The sequence below is a fragment of the Euleptes europaea genome, chromosome 11, assembly GCF_029931775.1.
Source record: "Euleptes europaea isolate rEulEur1 chromosome 11, rEulEur1.hap1, whole genome shotgun sequence".
In the NCBI taxonomy this organism is placed as follows: domain Eukaryota; kingdom Metazoa; phylum Chordata; class Lepidosauria; order Squamata; family Sphaerodactylidae; genus Euleptes; species Euleptes europaea.
Window position 1 is genome coordinate 51,081,508 of NC_079322.1, and position 18,983 is coordinate 51,100,490.

General features: G+C 42.3%; 1 protein-coding gene across 4 annotated transcripts in view; it reads right to left on the reverse strand.

Annotated features, from left to right (window-relative positions):
* PPP1R9A (protein phosphatase 1 regulatory subunit 9A) overlaps positions 1 to 18,983 on the reverse strand; it is a 150,120-nt gene that overhangs the window by 64,474 nt on the left and 66,663 nt on the right. For all 4 annotated transcript variants that reach the window (XM_056857247.1, XM_056857246.1, XM_056857245.1 and 1 more), the window contains exons 2-3: positions 7,139 to 7,271; positions 4,666 to 4,786 (exon numbers count right to left, since the gene is read on the reverse strand). In XM_056857247.1, coding sequence (XP_056713225.1) covers positions 4,666 to 4,786; positions 7,139 to 7,271 — 254 coding nt within the window. The remainder of the gene's footprint in view (positions 1 to 4,665; positions 4,787 to 7,138; positions 7,272 to 18,983) is intronic.

Sequence of the window (18,983 nt, forward strand, 5' to 3'; positions counted from 1 at the left end):
GAGTTTCCCCCCTGAATAGGGATAAGACATGGTTAGGGTCTTGTTCTTTAATTCATTCTGCCACGGGCGTATCCACAGCGCCCTTCTGATGGCGACGTTGGAAGAAGTGGCCCTGGCTGCGAAAGACATGGCGTCCAGGGATGCGTCTGCCATAAAGGCCGCCGCCTTGAGGAGTCTGTTGAGCCCCTCCGTCAACTTGCGATTGTCCCCTGTGTACAGTTGGATGATCTTCCTGAGCCATACTATGGAGGCCCTAGCCATGATTGAGGTTGCCGCCGAGGCCTGAATGGCCAGGGTGGAGGCCTCATGCACTTTCTTGGAAAGGATTTCAGTTTTCCTGTCTAGAGGATCCCTGATGCTTCCCATCCCATCCTCGGCGGGTAGGTCCGAGGAGTGGATTGCTGCCACAGGAGAGTCTATGAGCGGTAGCTGGAACAGTGACGTGGCTTGAGGCACCATTGTGTACAGCTTCTTAATACTTGCTGAGAACTGCCTGTTAGCAAGGGGCTTGTCGAACTCAGTTTGGACCTGAGTCTCAAAGAATTCCGGGAAGGGGATCTCCCAGACCCGGGGTTTGGTGCTGGGAAAAAACTCCCTGGCTCCCTTCTTTTTTGTCTTTGGCTTGGGGTCACTAACGGGCTCTGGATCCTCATTGAGGTCCAGAGCAATGAGGGCTTTGTTCAGGAGGGCCTGGAAATCCTCTGCTAGGAACAGGCGGGGGTGTTGTTCCTCCAGGAGGACAGGGGGGTCCTCCTCGGAGTCATATTCCCCTTCCTCCCTATTTTCAGGGTCAGAGGCCACTGATAGGTAGTCCTCAGAGGCCTGGTACTGCTGCTCCACTGGCTGAACTTTCAAGGCCGCCTTGGTGGGCCACTGAGAGCCGGGGCGCCCCCCTACTTCCCCCCTGTCTTGTGGGTTGAGGCCAGTGGCCTGAGCGGGGTTGATTCCCTGGATCAAAGGAACCATGGAGTCCCTGAAGGCATTCATCATCTGTGCTTGTTTATCAAGCACCCCATTCAGCAAGCACAAAACCTCCCTCCTTGATACCGGAGCCTCAGGCTCATCGTTAGGTACGTTACCCACTCCGTTGGGATCAGACGTGGCCGAAGCACTCGCCGGGTTTTCCGGGGCTGGGCCCGCGGTCTGCGCCCGATCGCGCCTCTCCTCGGTTCTTGCGCCATTTTGGAGCGGCTCCTCAGAGCGCGCTCTCTTAGCCGCGGCCGCTCCTTCAGATCCAGCCGCCGCGCGGCCGCCGCTCCGGCCGCCAGCGGGATCTCTCCTCCTGCGCCCTGTTGAGACAACGAGGGCCGGGTCCTGGTCTCCCTCGGACAGGAGGTCCGAGTCCGAGTCCCTCCTGCCGTCCGCCATCTTGCCCGCTGGGCGAAGAAGAAATGGAGAGGGGGGGGCGGTAGACCGGAGAGGGGGTCAGACGCGTTCGCGTCTAAAATCGGCAGGCGGGAGGGAGAGGGAAGAGGAGATCCTTGTCGGGAGGAGTTAAAGGAAAAGGGAAGGAAAAGGGAAGGAAAAAAGGGGGGGGAAATTTTCCCCAGACGGAGCTCCAGCTACGTGCTGCCACCCTACTCAAGGCAGGACGAAAAACTGGATGTCCCGCCCAGGGAGACAGGAAACGGAAGAGAAAAAAATTTGGTCCTGCCTCCCTGGGCACGTGATGACAATACCCACGCTCCAAGATGCCCTTCCAACCCAGAACCGAGAACGGCAGCTACAAATGAGCTCTGGATCACACTGCATTTTGTGCAATTTATTTTCAGTGGAACTTGTATAGGAGAACTTCCCTGTAGATGGTGCCAATCATCAAGTTAATAATTATTAACAAAAAACAATAATATTCTTTAAACTGGTTTCTGAAAAGTCATAGCACATTCTTAAGAGGAACCAGAATACAATTACAGAAAATTGATTAATTCAGGTTTAAATCTCAAAAAGTTATTTTCAGTCCTCCTTGCCAATGCCTCCCCTCCCATTTCTGACTCATTTTTGGAAATATGCTGGATAGTTTGGCATAGCTTCTATGTAACATGTTCTTTTTTCATCAGCTCCAAATAAGGGTGATATTTTCATACCTAAGTACGCCTAGGCAGCTAAAATCTAATTATGTCGCTTCTGTTTGAGGGAAGTGTCAGAGCTTTGAAAAGAAAAATTCTGGTATTTTATCTGGTATTTTATTTACTGTTAATTCCGCAGTGCGTACAGATACGGAATAGCTTTTACTCAGGAGTGGACTAATTATAGCAGTACTTGAGATAGACGTTAACAGTACCAAAGTCTTTAACACACAAAATTAAATTTCAAGTTGCAACACATTAGTTTGCCAGTGGTACAATTTATTTCCTTTATGACAAATAACTCCCAAAATGTAATAGGAGATCATGTCCATTACCTAATCATAACAGCCATAACATATATACTGTAATATAAGAGAAGAACACATTGGACATGATTCAATGTACCACAAGGACAATATCCACACACACAAAGGATCCTGGTACAGCTTAACAGAGCCCAGTTTTCTCCCCACAGCAGGCCTACAGATACACACAAGTGCATGTATAAGGAGCATGAGGGGACATTGGGTGGAAAAGTTGAGGCTTGCGAAGAATAAATTGCACAAAATGCAGTGTGATCCAGAGCTCATTTGTAGCTCCCCATCCAAGTGCTGAGTAGCTTTCTTCTCACCTAGTCTTGAAACCCCTGCAGTCCAAAACAATTGACCTGCTCTGATTCAGGGTTGGATGAATATGAAGTCTGCCCCCAAGTCTGAGTCATAAGATGCATTGCATGAGGTAGGATTGGAGGAGTGGTGCTTTACAAGTTTGTATCAGACTCACAGAACCGATCCTTGGTCCCTAGTTATGACAGAAGATCCATGCATATGTGTTATTGCTGTCAATTTGCTTCTGACTTATGGTGACCCTATGAATTAAAACATCCTATCATTAACAGCCTTGCTCAGGTCTTGCAAACTCCGCCCACTTAATTCTTCATCTCCTTTCAGTGCGAGTCCCATGCTCCAGGACCAGAATATCGCTAATATGTACTGAGGAAAAAAGGAGGGCTGAACAAGCTTATGGGAAGCATGAACAGACCTCTAATTCTTCCTTGCATGCCCACATATATATACCTGTGCACATGAGTACATTGGGAAAAGAGGGAAAACTGGGATCTATTGAGCCATACTGCAATCCTCCATGCATGAGTATCCCATATATGGTGGACTGTGCCATGCATTTTACTTCCTTTTGACTACGTTTTATTATGCATCACTTCACTAGAAATGGGAAATGCACTGAATGCACAACTGGGTTTTCTTGCCTGCCATGCCATAAGTTAGTTCGGTTCCCCACAGAAGAAGTATGTTAAGCAGCCTTACAATTCAGTTAGCCCATCAAGATCTACAGATAGATAAAGACAGATGATGCTTGAAATTCTATTACTCACACACTGATGAAACATTAAAATTGTTTGGGTGCTTTCTCAGCATATAGAAAGCTGAAATTTTGTACCCACTATTATTAGAAAAGGAAAAATATCCTAATAACTTTTAATATCCTTGGCAACCAAGTCAGCGATTTTCAAAAACGTTTATGCACATGAACTCAGAGAAGGATGAACCACCAATAAATGCAAAAATTAAATATGGTCTCTCCCCCATGCTTTCTTCTTTAAAGCATTGCCAAAAGGAGATATTTTCTTTTTGTAATGAATCTAGGAATTTTAAGATTCTGATTTGACTTTGCTTTAGGTGTCATCCTATAAGAATCTCCGTTTCCTTTGGTATAATTTTTCCCTCCAAGCATTCTGCATTCTGAAGGTAAAGCAACACTGCAAGGACAAAGTAATCCTTTGCCTTACTAAGACCACTTACTTCAAAGGATTTAGAATGGTATGCTACTCTGCTTAGGACTGCACTGTAAAACACGTAATGTCATACCTTTTCTAATTTAACTGTTACTATTTTGTTTTAAATACACAGAATCTGTAGACTGCAAATGTTCAAGGTAAACAAAATGCCTCTTGACTACAAAAAGCTACAGTATGCACACACGTAATTCAGGAAGCAGAGAGAGAAGCAATGGCTTAAATTATCTGTAATATATTTGTTTTGCTGTAGCTACACATGTGAAACAATATTAATACACAAATGATAGCTGAAATTAAGGTTACATTAAGCCTTCATAATAATTTGTTTTTCATTTTCATAGCTTTGCTGCATTAACTGTTCATTAACTGACACTATCACACCAGATGTAATTAAAGTTCCATAAATAAAGATGTCAGCTGGGAGTTGAAGGCTTTCTATTTGTTTTCCGAGTGGATATTTTCTGTACCATTTCAACACAGTGTTACAAGCCCTTTCCTGTCCTTGAGCCAGCCCATCGGATGATGTTATTGTGCCCAGCTGGACACAGCAAAAAACCCAGAGGCCAGCAGTAGTGGTGAGTGGGTGTTCCTAGGCTCAGGTAGGAATTTTACCATTCAGACAACCACACTAGACAATTCGGCCTTTAATATTCAAAAATTCTACAGGCAGAAGAGGCTAGGTAAAACCTAACAGTATGCATGATGCCAAACAGTATTTTAAGACAATCACAATTCATAATCACAATTGTCTAATGCAGTTTCTGCACACTGAATCTCATTTACCTGCCATCTCTTTCTGCTGCCCCGCCTTCTGTCACTGTTTTGACGAATATGCCCAGTTTTTCAAGGCCTGCATCTGCTCCAACTCCCATTCCAATAATGCTAATGCCAAGCCCGTCTTCATCTGCGAATTAGATAAAGCAGGGAATACACTTAATTTTTCAAAGTAATCCTCCATATAGATTCTCCTGTTTGAATCCTGTTCAGCCATGTGAGCAAAATTTCCCTTAAAATTTTAATTGTTGTTTTTACTGCTATGCACAGATACAAAATAAACTAATACATAGTGTCATTTGAGATAGTTTTCTCCAAACCTTAAATCACTAAGTGTAAGCAAGGTCTACTGATTCCAGTTTTCTTATTTCAATTTACTTTATCTTTAGGGCCAACTAGCTCCAAAAAGAGGGCTTGTCCATTATTCTATTCATTTATATGCATTTAATTTATTTAGACAGTTATACTCTGTTTTGACTCCCCAACAGAGAGTCAAAGCAGCTTATAACATTATCTTGTCTTCAATACTATCATCTAAACAACAAACCTGTGAAGGCTGAGAGAGTGACTGGCCCAAGACCACCCTACAAGCTTCCAGGGCACACTAGGGATTTCAACCTGGGTCTCCCAGAACCCAGCCCAGTACTCTAATCTCTGTGCTCCATGGGCTATGATTAGAGACAGAGCCCCCAGTACCTTTTTCCTGCTGCAACTGCTAATAACATACCCTGCGTGCACATGGAGCTTTGGCACATAGTAAATGTATCTGAGTTCATAGTATAAAAAATAGCTGTCCTCCATAATGAAAAAAATAACCTATTTAAGAGTATGGTCCAGATCGGAAAAACTGCACAACTGATTATGTGTGTCCAACAGACTTCAAACTGTGTGTGTGTGTGTGTGTGTGTGTGTGTGTGTGTGTGTTAGGTGCCGTCAAGTTGCTTCCAACTCATGATGACCCAATGAATCAATGTCCTCCAAAACATCCTATCTTTAACAGCCTTGCTCAGGTCTTGCAAATTGAGGGCTGTGGCTTCCTTTACAGAGTCAATCCATCTCATGTTTGGTCTCTTTTCCTGCTGCCTTCAACTTTTCCTAGCATGATTGACTTTTCCAGTAACTCTTGTCTTCTCACAATGTGTTCAAAGTACGATAGCCTCAGTTTAGTCATTTTAGATAAAAGGAAGTATTTTTTCACACAACGCATAGTTAAATTGTGGAACTCCCTGCCCCAGGATGTGGTGATGGCTGCCAGCTTGGAGGGCTTTAAGAGGGGAGTGGACATGTTCATGGAGGAAAGGGGTATTCATGGCTATTAGTTGGAATGGATGCTGGTCATGCTGCATACCTGTTCTCTCTAGTATCAGAGGAGCATGCCTATTATTTTGTTTGGGGTGGAACACGGGCAGGATGGTGCTGCTGCAGTCGTCTTGTTTGTGGCTTCCTGGAGGCACCTGGTTGGCCACTGTGTGAGCAGACTGCTGGACTTGATGGGCCTTGGTCTGATCCAGCAGGGCCGTTTTTATGTTCTTATGATCTAGAACCCATTTTGGTTTTTTTTGGGGGGGGGGGAGGGGACTCCATGGTATCATTAACTTTGAACTAGTATTCCTCAAACATCAGTCCCCTCCATGCCACACAGCAGGGATGTATAATTTTGGGGTTTTATTTGCAAATAAAATGAACTCAGCATGATCCAGCCTTGGTGATCTGCTCTGATTACATCCAGGTTAGATAACTGTAGTGGTCTCTAAATGGGGCTGCCTTTGAAAACAATCTGGGAACATCGATCCATCCAAAACACTGCAGTCACGCTACTCTTGGAGTGGGATACGGGGATCATATCACCCCAGTGCTGAAAGATGTGCACTGGCCGCCCATTTGTTTCCAGGCACTATTCGTCATTGTTGTTGTCGTCCTCCTCTAATATCAGGCTGATAAACAACTGGGCCAAGACCATCCATCAAGCTGTGAACCTGGCCCTCCCATATCCAAGCCCAACAATCCACTCTGAGATCCTAATCCACTCTGAGTATCTTAGCTACCTACCTGGCGGATCACTGCCAGGAGCCCGGAACCATCACTCCCACCACTACAGCAGCAGCAGCCATCAGCTTAATTTATGTTGGAAGGAGGAGGGGGAGGGCACGTACAGTAGCTCTTTGGATCCAGGCAATCTGCTACAATCCTGCACACCCGGCTGTTTAAATCCCGTGGAAGTCAATCAGACTTAGGCAGCTTAACAGTGCAGAACTGCTGAACATTAGAATTAATGTGTTACCTCATAAAAATGCAAAATAGAACTTCCTGGAATTGCACCGCTAATTATTTAACAGAGGCTAAAGAGTCAAAATATTTCCAGGTGTTCCATGTCAACTCTTGTTCCATGTCTATCTTTAAAAGGCAGGAACTCTACCACACATCAGAAGAGTTTTTCTGGAAAAAGAAACCACCTTTAGATAGCACTCTGTATTATGTATACCTTTTTTGAGTTCTACTGGGAAAAGCTCCAGCTTCTCCACTCGCTTTTCTAACTCATATTCAGCTGAGGCAGCCACTGGATCAACTTCATCATTTCTCCTGTCATAGTCTTCATTAGAATATGTGTTGAAAACCTGGAAAGACATTAGAGTAAATGAGTAACGAAGCTCCAGAGGTTCACTGCTAAGCCCCCAAAGCAAACTGCTGTTGGACACAGATAAGTGTATATCTTTCTGTCTGGCATAGATGATATTGAATTCCAAAAATAGTGTGTGTACAAGTGAGGGACACTCAAGGACTAATTTATCACTATCCCTTTCTCCACATGATTTGCTCTTTCCCTTCTCCTGGCAGCCCTCATAGCATCTTCCTTTTCCCTGCTTCCTCCTACCCACCAGCCTACCTATAGTTGCCCCTCCATTCTTCAGCTTTTCTTCCTTTCCTCCTCTGGCAGCCTCTTCCTCTTTTCTCTCTCCCACCCAACTACTTTTTTCTGCTTTTCCACCCTTTTCCCTTCTTCTTCTCTCCCCTTTCCCCGCTTGCTTCCATCCCATTAATTTTTTATCTTTCTTCAGTGTTTTCCCCCCGCCACCCCACATGCTTTGACTTGCACAAACCATGACTTGGCGATATTGTTGCTACTGCATCCTGAAAATGTTCACCAAGATCTCAGAATGTAGTTTCATGAAATCTCAGAGGACATGTCTCTGAAAGCTATTGATGTTGATTCTATTATTGGGTGGAGTGTTACCCCCTCCTTTTTTTTAAGATTTCAGATTTTTCTGCAAACCTGGGGCTTCCTTCAGGTTTGTACAAAAATCCTTTCTGTCTGTCCCTAGCCCCATTGTGTGGATGTTTTGATCCACGTTCTAGGGCCCAGTTCAGAATTAAATGTAATGACCGGGTGGGGGGGAGGTGTCAGCTACAGTCCACAATAGCCCCTTAATGACTTAGCATCATACTTCTGCATACAGCACATCTGCTTCTGCCTAACCTTCATAGTTGTGGATACATCATTCTGTTCTGTTTAATAATAAAAATCAAGTATAGCTCAAATGTTTAAAAAAAATTGATATTGACATTAAAAATTCACAGTGATTCATGAAAATATTACCCCCTCCCCAATTTGCGAGTGTTTTAGTATTACACTGTCTGGGTTTTCAACATTTTAAATTGCTTATTAAATAACGATGTGATGTACTTAAATTAAGTAAAAGCTGTGTATAAATAAATAACATTATATATTACTGCAAGATAAAGCACAAGATTTGCCATATAAATTATTACCTAGGCACACAAAACCATATTTGAATACAAGACAATAAATATTTATTAAATGTGTGTACTACTCTGTTCTACACCGTCCAAGTAATGTTCACAAAAGCCAAAAAACCAATAAAAATGTAAACCACACAATACATTTATTAAAGCCACAACTGCAGCAAAATTATACAATCCCACTGAAGGCTGAGTGAAAAGTTTCACAATGTTGTCTTAAGGTCACTCTACAGCTCAGATGGGTTTCTCTTAATAGGGAGCTAAACAGTATCATGACCACCATTGAAAAGGGTCAGTTGCAAACTGTCACAGTTCTTATGTAGCGCTAAGAAAGAATCTTAAGTAGGCCACAACAGATCTCAAAAGGCAGAGGAATATGTGCTCTCCTTCATGAATGCAAGGCCAACAACAGATTTATAGGTCTATCATCAGCCCCGTGAACTGGGCCTGGAAGCAAGAAAGTTTCATTTGTCTACGCAAACCCTTGTGAAAAACCCAACAAGCTTTGGTAACCTTTGCTCTCAGACTAGGGTTGCCAACCTACAGGTAGTAGCTGGAGATCTCCTGCTATTACAACTGATCTCCAGCCGATAGAGATCACTTCCCCTGGAGAAAATGGCTGCTTTGGCAATTGGACTCTATGGCATTGAAGTCCCTCCCCTCCCCCAACCCCGCCCTTCTCAGGCTGCGCCCCAAAAACCTCCTACAGGTGGTGAAAAGGGATTTGGCAACCCTATCTCAGACCTTTAAGATGTCTTGGTACAGGCCAGTTAAGAGTACCTCCATGTGCCAGCATAATTCTCCTTTTGTGATAGCCCAGAATTATATTATAAAAATAATACAGTAAGGAAGCCTGGGCCCCATTCATTAATCAGTACAGTTAAAAATAATGCAAGACTGACACCAGGCAAAGAAGAATTCTACCTTCTACTTCTGGACTGATATTTCTTCGCTACTTTTCTAAATCCAAATATTAAAAGGGTTAATTAAGTTAGAATATGCATAAATTGAAATTGTGTACTCTTACACGATGGACCGCTGTGACCTAGATGGCCCAGAATAGCCTGATCTCATCAGATCTCAGAAGCTAAGCAGTGTCAGCCCTGGTCAGTACTTTAGTAACAGACCACCGATGAAGTCCAGGGCTGCTGTGCAGAGGCAGGGAATGGCAAACCACCTGTCATGGGCAACCCAGAAGCTGTGTGATTGGGGAACGCAGAGGCGTCCTCAGATGAAGAGATGACTGAAGCAGAAGGAAGGTAAAATTACCAACAGGCACACCAACAGAGCATGCAGACTCTTTGAGCTCAGAAGGCAACCTCCAGCTCCAGGTAGAAGTACCACTGGTGGAGCCCTTGGGGTTGGAACCAGCAACTGAAGAAAGGGGACAGGTGGCATCACCATCGCCTTCACCAGACCCTGCAGAACGCCGGAGGGGCCAGATGCAGAGGAATGTACAGGTTAGGCGCCAGAGTGCCCAGCTGGTAGCTCAGCAATGTGCAATGCCAGAGGAGTTGTTGCAGTATCTAGACTAGGGAGTGAGTGGGCTATAATAGGTTGCACCTAGAACAGGATGATGCAGCAGAGGCTGAGGATCTTTGAGGAGGATATAAGCCACAGTCAAGGAGCAGGTGGTTATAGAAGCAATGTGACTATTGGTCTGCTGCATACACCTTTGCTGTGGCAACCTTTACTGTTGGCTCCACAAGTGACTCCTATGACTTCTTATGTCTGTCTATACTCTCTGAACTCTGGATTGTATCTGGACTTGCTACTTACTCTGTTGGAATGTGCTGCTGGGCTGGACTAAAGTAAACTGCTTAATGTTAGAGTGTGGTCTGCCTCTCATTGAATGAGCTTTGCAGATGATTGGCATGCTCTATAGGGTAGTTGGCATTCCAGCCGGAACAGGACACCACCTATGAATTCTCTTGTAGGGTTGCCAGACCCCCGCAGGGATCGCTCAGTTTGGGCCCCATCCATCCAGCATCTTCCAGCTGGCCAGTGGAGGTCTTACCAGGCTTAAAATGTAGCCCCGGCCTCGTCGGCGCAATGACTTCACGTACAGAAGTGGGGCAACACTCTATGGTAAAAAGCCTCTACTGTAGAGTTTTTGCCCAAATACAAGAGCTTCTCCCTTGATGTCGCCAACATGATGATGTCACTTCCGGAAGTGACATTGGCACCAGCCTCCCTCCGCAGCTGGTAAGTTCCCCCCCATCCTCCATCCCCCACTGGTAACCCTAGTGTCTTGCCTTGAAATCCCCATGAGAAGTCACCATAAGTCAGCTGCGACTTGATGGTACTTTACACACACACAATGACCATTGGTCTCAGTGTAAGAACGATCCTCTGTTTGTGAAACATTCTTCGTATTTTTTTGTCAAAAAAAACTAAGCAAACAAATCCTCACACACTTCACACATCTCACAGAGCTCAAGGAATCAATTTAACTACTGACCAAAACAAATACTAAACAACTTTTAACGCTTAACAAAAACTCCCTCAAAAACAGGATTAGGATTGTAGCTGTGGCCAAGTTTCAGATGAAGTTGTAGCTCACAATCATTTGCAAGTTGGACCTGAAATCCACATGCTTTGAGAGGTACTAAAACTATCCCACATTTCCCTGGCAGACTTCCCCTTCCCCTTCATACTAGCAAGATTGTCAAGGAAACCTTACAATACTTCTGGGAATATAAAGAAAAGCAGCCGTCATTCAAACAGGTAATAAAAGGGCACCGCTATTAAAAATCCAACTTTCAGCCACATTATTAATGACCCTAAATGGAAAGTATGTTTTTTTCAACAAAACTGTTGTTCTAACAATGGGCACTATTGCTGAATTAAATTTGCTGGGCTGTAAATTTATTTTAAGATTTCATGCTAGCCTGGACAACCTCTAGCAAGAAGTTTAAGAAATGTCATTGATTTCTGCTAATCGTTTGTCGATTAATTCCTGCAAAACAGGAAGAAAACAGATAATGAATTTGTAAATGCTTCAGACATATAGAAAAATAAATTTAGTGAAATTCATATGTAAACCTGTAGATGATATTTATTATTTCATTAAAAAGAAAAAATTAAGCAGTCTGTGCACTGAAAGACAGGTAGTACTGAGGACTAGGATATAGAAGATAGTTGATTCTATTGTTTGCAACTATCATTCAATATGTCCTGCATCCTGAAGAAGGCCTAATTGCTACCAATATTTTCTACACCATAGATTATTACTATATTAAAATTAAACTCTGTAAACAGATTATAATTTTGAATGAATAATTCATGTTATAATTGGCAATGAATATAAAAAGCAAATATTGGAATTAATCATGCACCGTTTGTAAAGCTTACAGACAGAAAAGATACCCCACTAAGTTTAACAAGACCCTAAATTTATCAGTGCTACAAAAGACAAGATATTCCATATTACCCAGGAAGTGTCTGAGGCATATTTCATATCATGGGGTTTGTGCAAAGCATGCATTTCAACACATGTTCAGTGGGGAGTTTTCATCAGTATTACCCATTGCTTTTATAATTTTTATGGCTACTTAAAGTTTAGATGCTTGGCTTGAAGAAAACCTCTTGTTTACTATTACTGGAAAACTAGAACCTATCATTTCAAAACATCTGAAAAAAGGCAATAACAGACCGAGACAATCAACAATACAATCAAAAGGAAAAATTAACACGATGTGCAGTTGAAAGCATCTCTGTCACTGCCTTCAGCAAGTCTTGGTGTTGTCAAGGTAACAATGAGTATGCTGTATCATTTTATGGCTATCTCTAACCTCAAAGAGAATCAAAGTCATCAGGAAAAGGAAAGTGATTCTTGTATAAAGATGAACTCTGCAAAGCACTATGAAAGCATGAGCCACATACATTTGAAAGAAAAAAACGTACGCTTGCATGAAAGCAGTGCTTACTGGATAATACCCTATGGATACTTCCAGAGTTTTAATCTATAAAACTGAAAGTACAAACACACACATACATAATAAGTATAGCTACACACATACAAAAGTAAAAGTCATGTAATTTATGACACAAAATATTTATGCTACTTCAACACAGTGTCTTCTGCCCTAGGGTATGTGGCATATCTACCTGCAAATATTTTACCCCACTCATGGCTATCCACATTATCACTGAAGAATGCATACACTTTTCCAACTACATAGTTAGTTCTCAGTACCATCTAGGGTTGCCAGGTCCCTCTTCACCACCAGCGGGGTTTTAGGGGTGGAGCCTGAAGGGGGTGGGGTTTGGGGAGGGGAGGGACTTCAATGCCATAGAGTCTAATGGCCAAAGCGGCCATTTTCTCCATGTGAACTGAGCAGTTGAAATAGGAGATCTCCAGCTAATACCTGGAGGTTTAGCAAAAATAAAGCACCGATACTAAATAGACAAGCTGTGTGAAATAATAGTATCAAGCTCACTAAGTTATATGCAAAAGTGTGATTATATTATATACAAGTGCAAGGAGCCAACAATGATAAGGATACATACATGAACATATATACAAAGATAGAATGTAGCTAGCAAGCTACCAAACAAGATGGTCAGTTTCAACAATTTCAACAGTTTCAACAATTGTCTTTCAAAGGTAAGTACAATTACTTATTCTATATATTTATTTCCAGGGAAGAAGATGGAGCCTGGAGCTTCCAGCTTTGATGTGCCAATACCTGGAGGTTGGCAACCCTAGTACCATCTCTCTTCCTCTTCATACAAACGGTCTCATATGGATGAAGCAGAGGAGGTAAAGAGCCTGGATTCTTTTCAATGGCTCTTTGCTCACAAAAGGAGAAACAGTCAAACTGTGAAGCATACACAGCATTTGATGTGCGGTCAACAACCAGACTCCCAGTACTCAAATTAAAAAAAACACACAAAACAAGTGAATTAAACCACAGACTGTCACTTTAGGAGTTGCCTTTGCCTTGATGCTATCAACGTTAATTTAGATGGGAGGGGGGTGCGCAGACTTTAAACATGCTATTGTTTTTACTACTGCTTTTCCATTGAGGTTTTTGGACCCACAACCACATTTTGGGAACCCTGAAATTCACAAAACGGGTTTCCAGTTCTGATAAATGGACACAGGATTTTTCAGTGGCTACCTCTGGTTATTCACACTGTTTTTCATGAAAACTCCAATGGGTAAACAATGGAAGAAACAAATTTTAGAAACACAAATTTAAAGATAATCCTCCTCCTTTAGCAAATTATCCTGATATTAACTAAGAAATGAAATTTACTTTGAGATCTAGAGTCCTGCTTTCTCCATCCCCCAGCACCATGGGGATGTCTCGGTGGTCATTTGTGTAATAATCCTGCTGAAGATGCTTGAAGGAAGGTAATCTCCAACAATAGCATCAAAGTGTTCCTTCCCACTTTCAACTGTATATACCCTTTGGCACTTCCCTGACTTTATGGTGTGAAGTTCCTGGACCTGTGGCTCAGAGGTAGAGTCTCTGCTTTGCATGCAGAAGGTCCCAGGTTCAATCCCCAGCATCTCCATTTAAAGGGACTGGGCAAGTAGGTCATGTGAAAGACCTCTGCCTGAGACCCTGGAGAGCCGCTGCCAGTCTGAGTAGACAATACTGACTTTGATGGACCAACGGTCTGATTCAGTATAAGGCAGCTTCATGTGTTCATGTGATCTTGACACTTCTATAATTCTGCAGGAGTCCACTGTATTCATTTTCCTTCCTTTAGAATATTAGTGTTCTTCTAGCAGTGTACTTTTTGTGGCTGACAAGCATCCAAACATGACATACCAGAGACTCACAAGGTAAATGTCAGCTTGAGTGCCATGGAAGCTCAGTGGCTGATCTCGGGCCATTCATTCAGTCCCAGCCTAACACAGTGTTGTTGTGAGGATAAAATGGAGGAGTGGAAAATGATGTAAGCTGCTTTGGGGAGAAAGGCAGGGAATGAACGAATGAATGTCAACTTTGCCAACAATGATCAGTGCTAATAACTGCTAATCCAAACACAGCAGCAGCCAGAAAGAGGGAAACCACAACTACCATATAAAACCAGTAATGGTCATTCCAAAATGCCATTATCAACAGTATTTCTTCTATGGGATACTTCTTGATGTGCTTCCATAGTTGCAGCTATAGCAGAAGCTAATGTCTGGAAGCAACCACTAGCAACACTGGCAAGCACTCCATTTAGGTCACTATTGCAAACCATCACCACCAACTCCATTCTCCTGCAATGGGTTCTTTCACCCCTCACCGACTCCTGGCAATAGGCCTATGTCTGTCCTTCCCGCCTACACGAGACACTGCCATAACCTGGTTTTCTGTTTTAACAAAAAATGAACATAACATCAACATCTTGAATTAAACAGGCAGAAGACAAGGGCCATAGCTCAGTGGTAGAGCATCTGCTTGGCGTACAGAAGGTCCTAGGTTCAATCCCTGGCATCCCCAGTTAAAGGGACTAGGCAAGTATGTGATGTGAAAGGCCTCTGCCTGAGACCTGGAGAGCCGCAGCCGGTCTGAGTAGACAATACTGACTTTGATGGACCAAGGGTCTGATTCAGTATAAGGCTGATGTTCATGTGTTCATGTGTTCATTATTACTGATGGAGGTATACATCAAGCTTGAAAATTATTCATGTATCTAAGAAAAACTCTAATCGTAGTCAGTTGACTACATCAAAAGGCACAGAGCATGGAAATATTATATTATATTGCATTTACCAATACAGCTTTTCATGTAATACCAGATACAGGTTGAGTATCCCTTATCTGAAAATCCAATATCCAAAAAGATTAAAAATCCAAAACGTTTTGAACGCCCACAACGGTAATAAACTGACATGGCCCATGATGCCCCACATGCACAAAATTGGTAAAAATATTATATAAAATTACCTTCAGGTTATGTGTCTAAGGTGTATATAAAACATAAATTTCATGTTTAGACTTGGGTCCCAAACCGCAGATATCTCATTATGTATCCAAATATTCCAAAATCCAAAACACTTCTCGCTCCAAGCATTCTCTATAAGGGATACTCAACCTGTATTAATAATTGGTAACACCCGCTAGTATTAGCTATTGTTTTTACAACTAATCAAGGCACCATTTTAATAAATAATAGACATTCTTTACACAGACTAGAATTTTGCAGCATTACGGTTTATTGTACAGTCAATCCTTTTGAATTAAGTTCTTAGGATCCATTTAAGCTTTCAAAATCAGGGAATTAAGTATGATAATGCACAGACTTTATGCTTTCACCAGAATAACTGAACAAACACCTGTAGGACGATCTGTTTATCTTCTGAATCTCCATGTGAACATTTATACACAGAGAGTATAAAATGTACAGTTCCCTACAGGCACCATATCTTAGCAAGGCACATCCCATAAAGTTTGTTTAACAGTGGCAAAAATCCCCCTGTAAATTTCTATAAGCAAGCCCCGGTGATTAAGGACATCTTCACAAAAACACAGATGCACCCCTCTTAGCTTCAACAGGGGCTGCACAGGAGAGGCCTTAATGGATTGTGTGAATACTGGTAATAATGCAGCAGAAGTCTGTATTCAGCATATTGCTATCATGTGGGTGTACATGTGTACATAAATGGCTACAGAAAACAGAGTTCAAGAAAAAAGCTTTAGTAACGGTTGCTTTTTTTTCCCTTTGAAACACACTCTTTCTAACAGAATACACGCTACAGATCTCCCAGTGCTACACCAGTCCTTGCTTATTTTTACAATGTGGATTTAACTCAATTGCACCTGCAGGCAGAATTCATTTTGGCTGACAGAGCTTTTTTCCCTCTCCTCTGACGACAGTTTTGTATTCTTGCTCCCTTTCTTGTTGGCACAATGAACAGCATCCAAGCAAGATGTAAAGCTACCCACATTAAGCAAAGGAATGTTTTATCCCTTAAGTGCTCATACCAAGTGTATTATATTACATTTAATCACATCAATGACTCAAACAAAATCACACAGCTTTCTATTTCCAGAAGAGTTTAGTCCATTAATTCCCCCAAATATGGGATTCAGGGCAAAAGAGGATGTGATACAAGCCAAAAGTAGAGATTTATCTGGGATATTTCCCCAACTGGCAGGGAAGGGACCAGCTGTAAATATAATTTAGAAAAAAATAATAATGATTAGACTAGCAAGCCGAAGGTCACAGATGAGCATGGAACCATCAGCTGTGTAAACAAGCCAACATTTTTATACACCTCAAAACAATGTTGTTTTTTAAATCATGCTTTGAACAGATAAATCAGCAGACAGAGGGCTGAGGAAAATAGGCCTCCCGTAACTACAAATACAGGGCCTGAATTTGTAAAAAGAAAATGTCCACAACCATACTTTCAGCACAGCACCAACAGGCTCCTTAGTTTAGAAAGTTACAGATGTTTCACAGGGTTTCCATGACCCTGAAGCCTCTTTTAGGTGTACAAGCCAGCACATGGCAATGTCTGCCTCCTACAGATCAGAGTTCTGTCCACCTCGATGGAATCAGCACAACAACAAAAAACCCCACATATAAACACAAAAACACATATAACATACATAACACAGCATAAGACACCTAAAAATAAAATCTTCACCAGCTGATAGAAGATAATGAAAAGGGCAGATAGATGAACCTTCATGGGGAAGTTCTGGCACCACAACCAAGAAGGCCCTTTCTTGGCTTGCCACCCATCTATCCTCAGACAGCAGATGGAACTGAGCCAGGGCATCCCGAAGATGACTGGAGTGGATGGACAGGTTCATATAGGAAAAGGCAGTCCTTAAGGTATGCTGGTCTCAAGCCATTTAGGTCTTTAAAGATCAATACTAGCACCTTGGATTCTGGCCAGAAGCAAATTGGGAGCCAGTGTATACGGAACCAGACTGGTGTGATTTGGCTCCTACAACCTATTCCAGTCAATATTCTGGTCGCAGTAATTTGTTTCAACTGTAGCTTCTGGACAGTCTTCAAGAGCAGCCCTATATACGGTGCACTGCAGTAATCTAATCTAGATGTTACTAGGGTATGTACCACAGTGGCAAGACCTTTCCAGCTCAGGAAGAAGAGGGTCTATGGCTCAGTGGAAGAGACTCTACTTTGCATGCAGAAGGTTCCAGATTCAACCCCTGGCATCTCCAGTTGAAAGAAGAAGGCAGCAGGTGGTGTGAAAGACTTCTGAGACCCTGGAGAGCTGCTGCCAGTCAGAGTGCACAATACTTACCTTGATGGGCTGACAGTCTGATTCAGTACAAGACAGCTTCATGCGTGATGGGCCAAAGCTAGTGAAAGGCACCCCTGGCCACCAATGCCCCTTGTCTATCCAAAAGAAGGCCCGAGTCCTTCAGTGCTATATCACAGAATTGGGATGCATTGGATTGCTATGGTGTTATAGCTATGGTGCTATATCACCTCAGAACATTAAAAACCAGCCGAAAAAGAACATGCCATGGAAAAAAGGCTGGGGGGGCAGGAAGTGGTCCTTTTGGAAGCACTTCAGACATTTTTAAACAGCACACTGAAGCGATTCAGAAGCGCAAATTAAAACTGATAACTGGAGAAAGCAGTTTTCATCCTAAAAAAATGTCAATGGGACACAAGCAGCTTTGTCTGAAAAGGTAGAGAAAAGCAACTGGGAGCTAAAATTGTTGTGTCTGAAATGACACAAAAAATCTATTAGCAACCAGCTTCTAGAACGGATTATAAGGGCAGTTTGAAAGGGGCCTTTCGTTTAGTTTCTTGCAGAATTCAAACCTTTTCCCTATGGCAGTGGCAGGCAAGGTCACCATGGCTGCTGTAGGCCAACAAGCAACAGCAGCAGGTCCAGTCCTACTAGATCCAAGCCCCCTTTACCTTTGCTCAGAGTCAGCGGCTCCCTGGAAAGCCACTTATTACCTCCGGTGAACCATCTTATTTGCACTGGACAGTGTATCAGGATGAGCACAAGCCACCACATTAAGCTGTATGCTGTTGTCTTGGCTATCCACTTATGCACTCATGGTGCTTTCAAAAAAAAACAAACAAAGGAAAATAAAGAAAAATTTCTGGGACATGATTTACAATGAAATAAGGTTGATTATACAAAACAATGTACCTAAAACACCTGAGATGATGTTATTAAGCATGATACCAGGTTCTGTTTTAACTCAAAGAACATTTTTGATTTATGCCACCACTGATGCAAGATTAATATATGCAGCTAAATGGAAGACAATGGAAACTCCAGACAAAAAAGACTGGACACAAAAGATGCTAGAACTGATGGAAATGGCAAAACTCACTGCATTGATAAACCAAAAAGACAATGTACAATTTATGGGTGAATGGGAAGCGTGGAGGGTTTACTGTGAAAATGAATTTCAAATGGGGACGCTCAAAGGTTATTCATTGATCTAATCCATTTTTTATTATTATAAATAATGCCTAATAATTAATAGTTACAATTACTATATTATGGTTAATCTGAAATAATGAAATCTATGATTTGAACTAGTACAAATTTACAATCTAATTGATAGTGAACAAAGAAACTATATATAATTATATAAAATACTATTAGGATT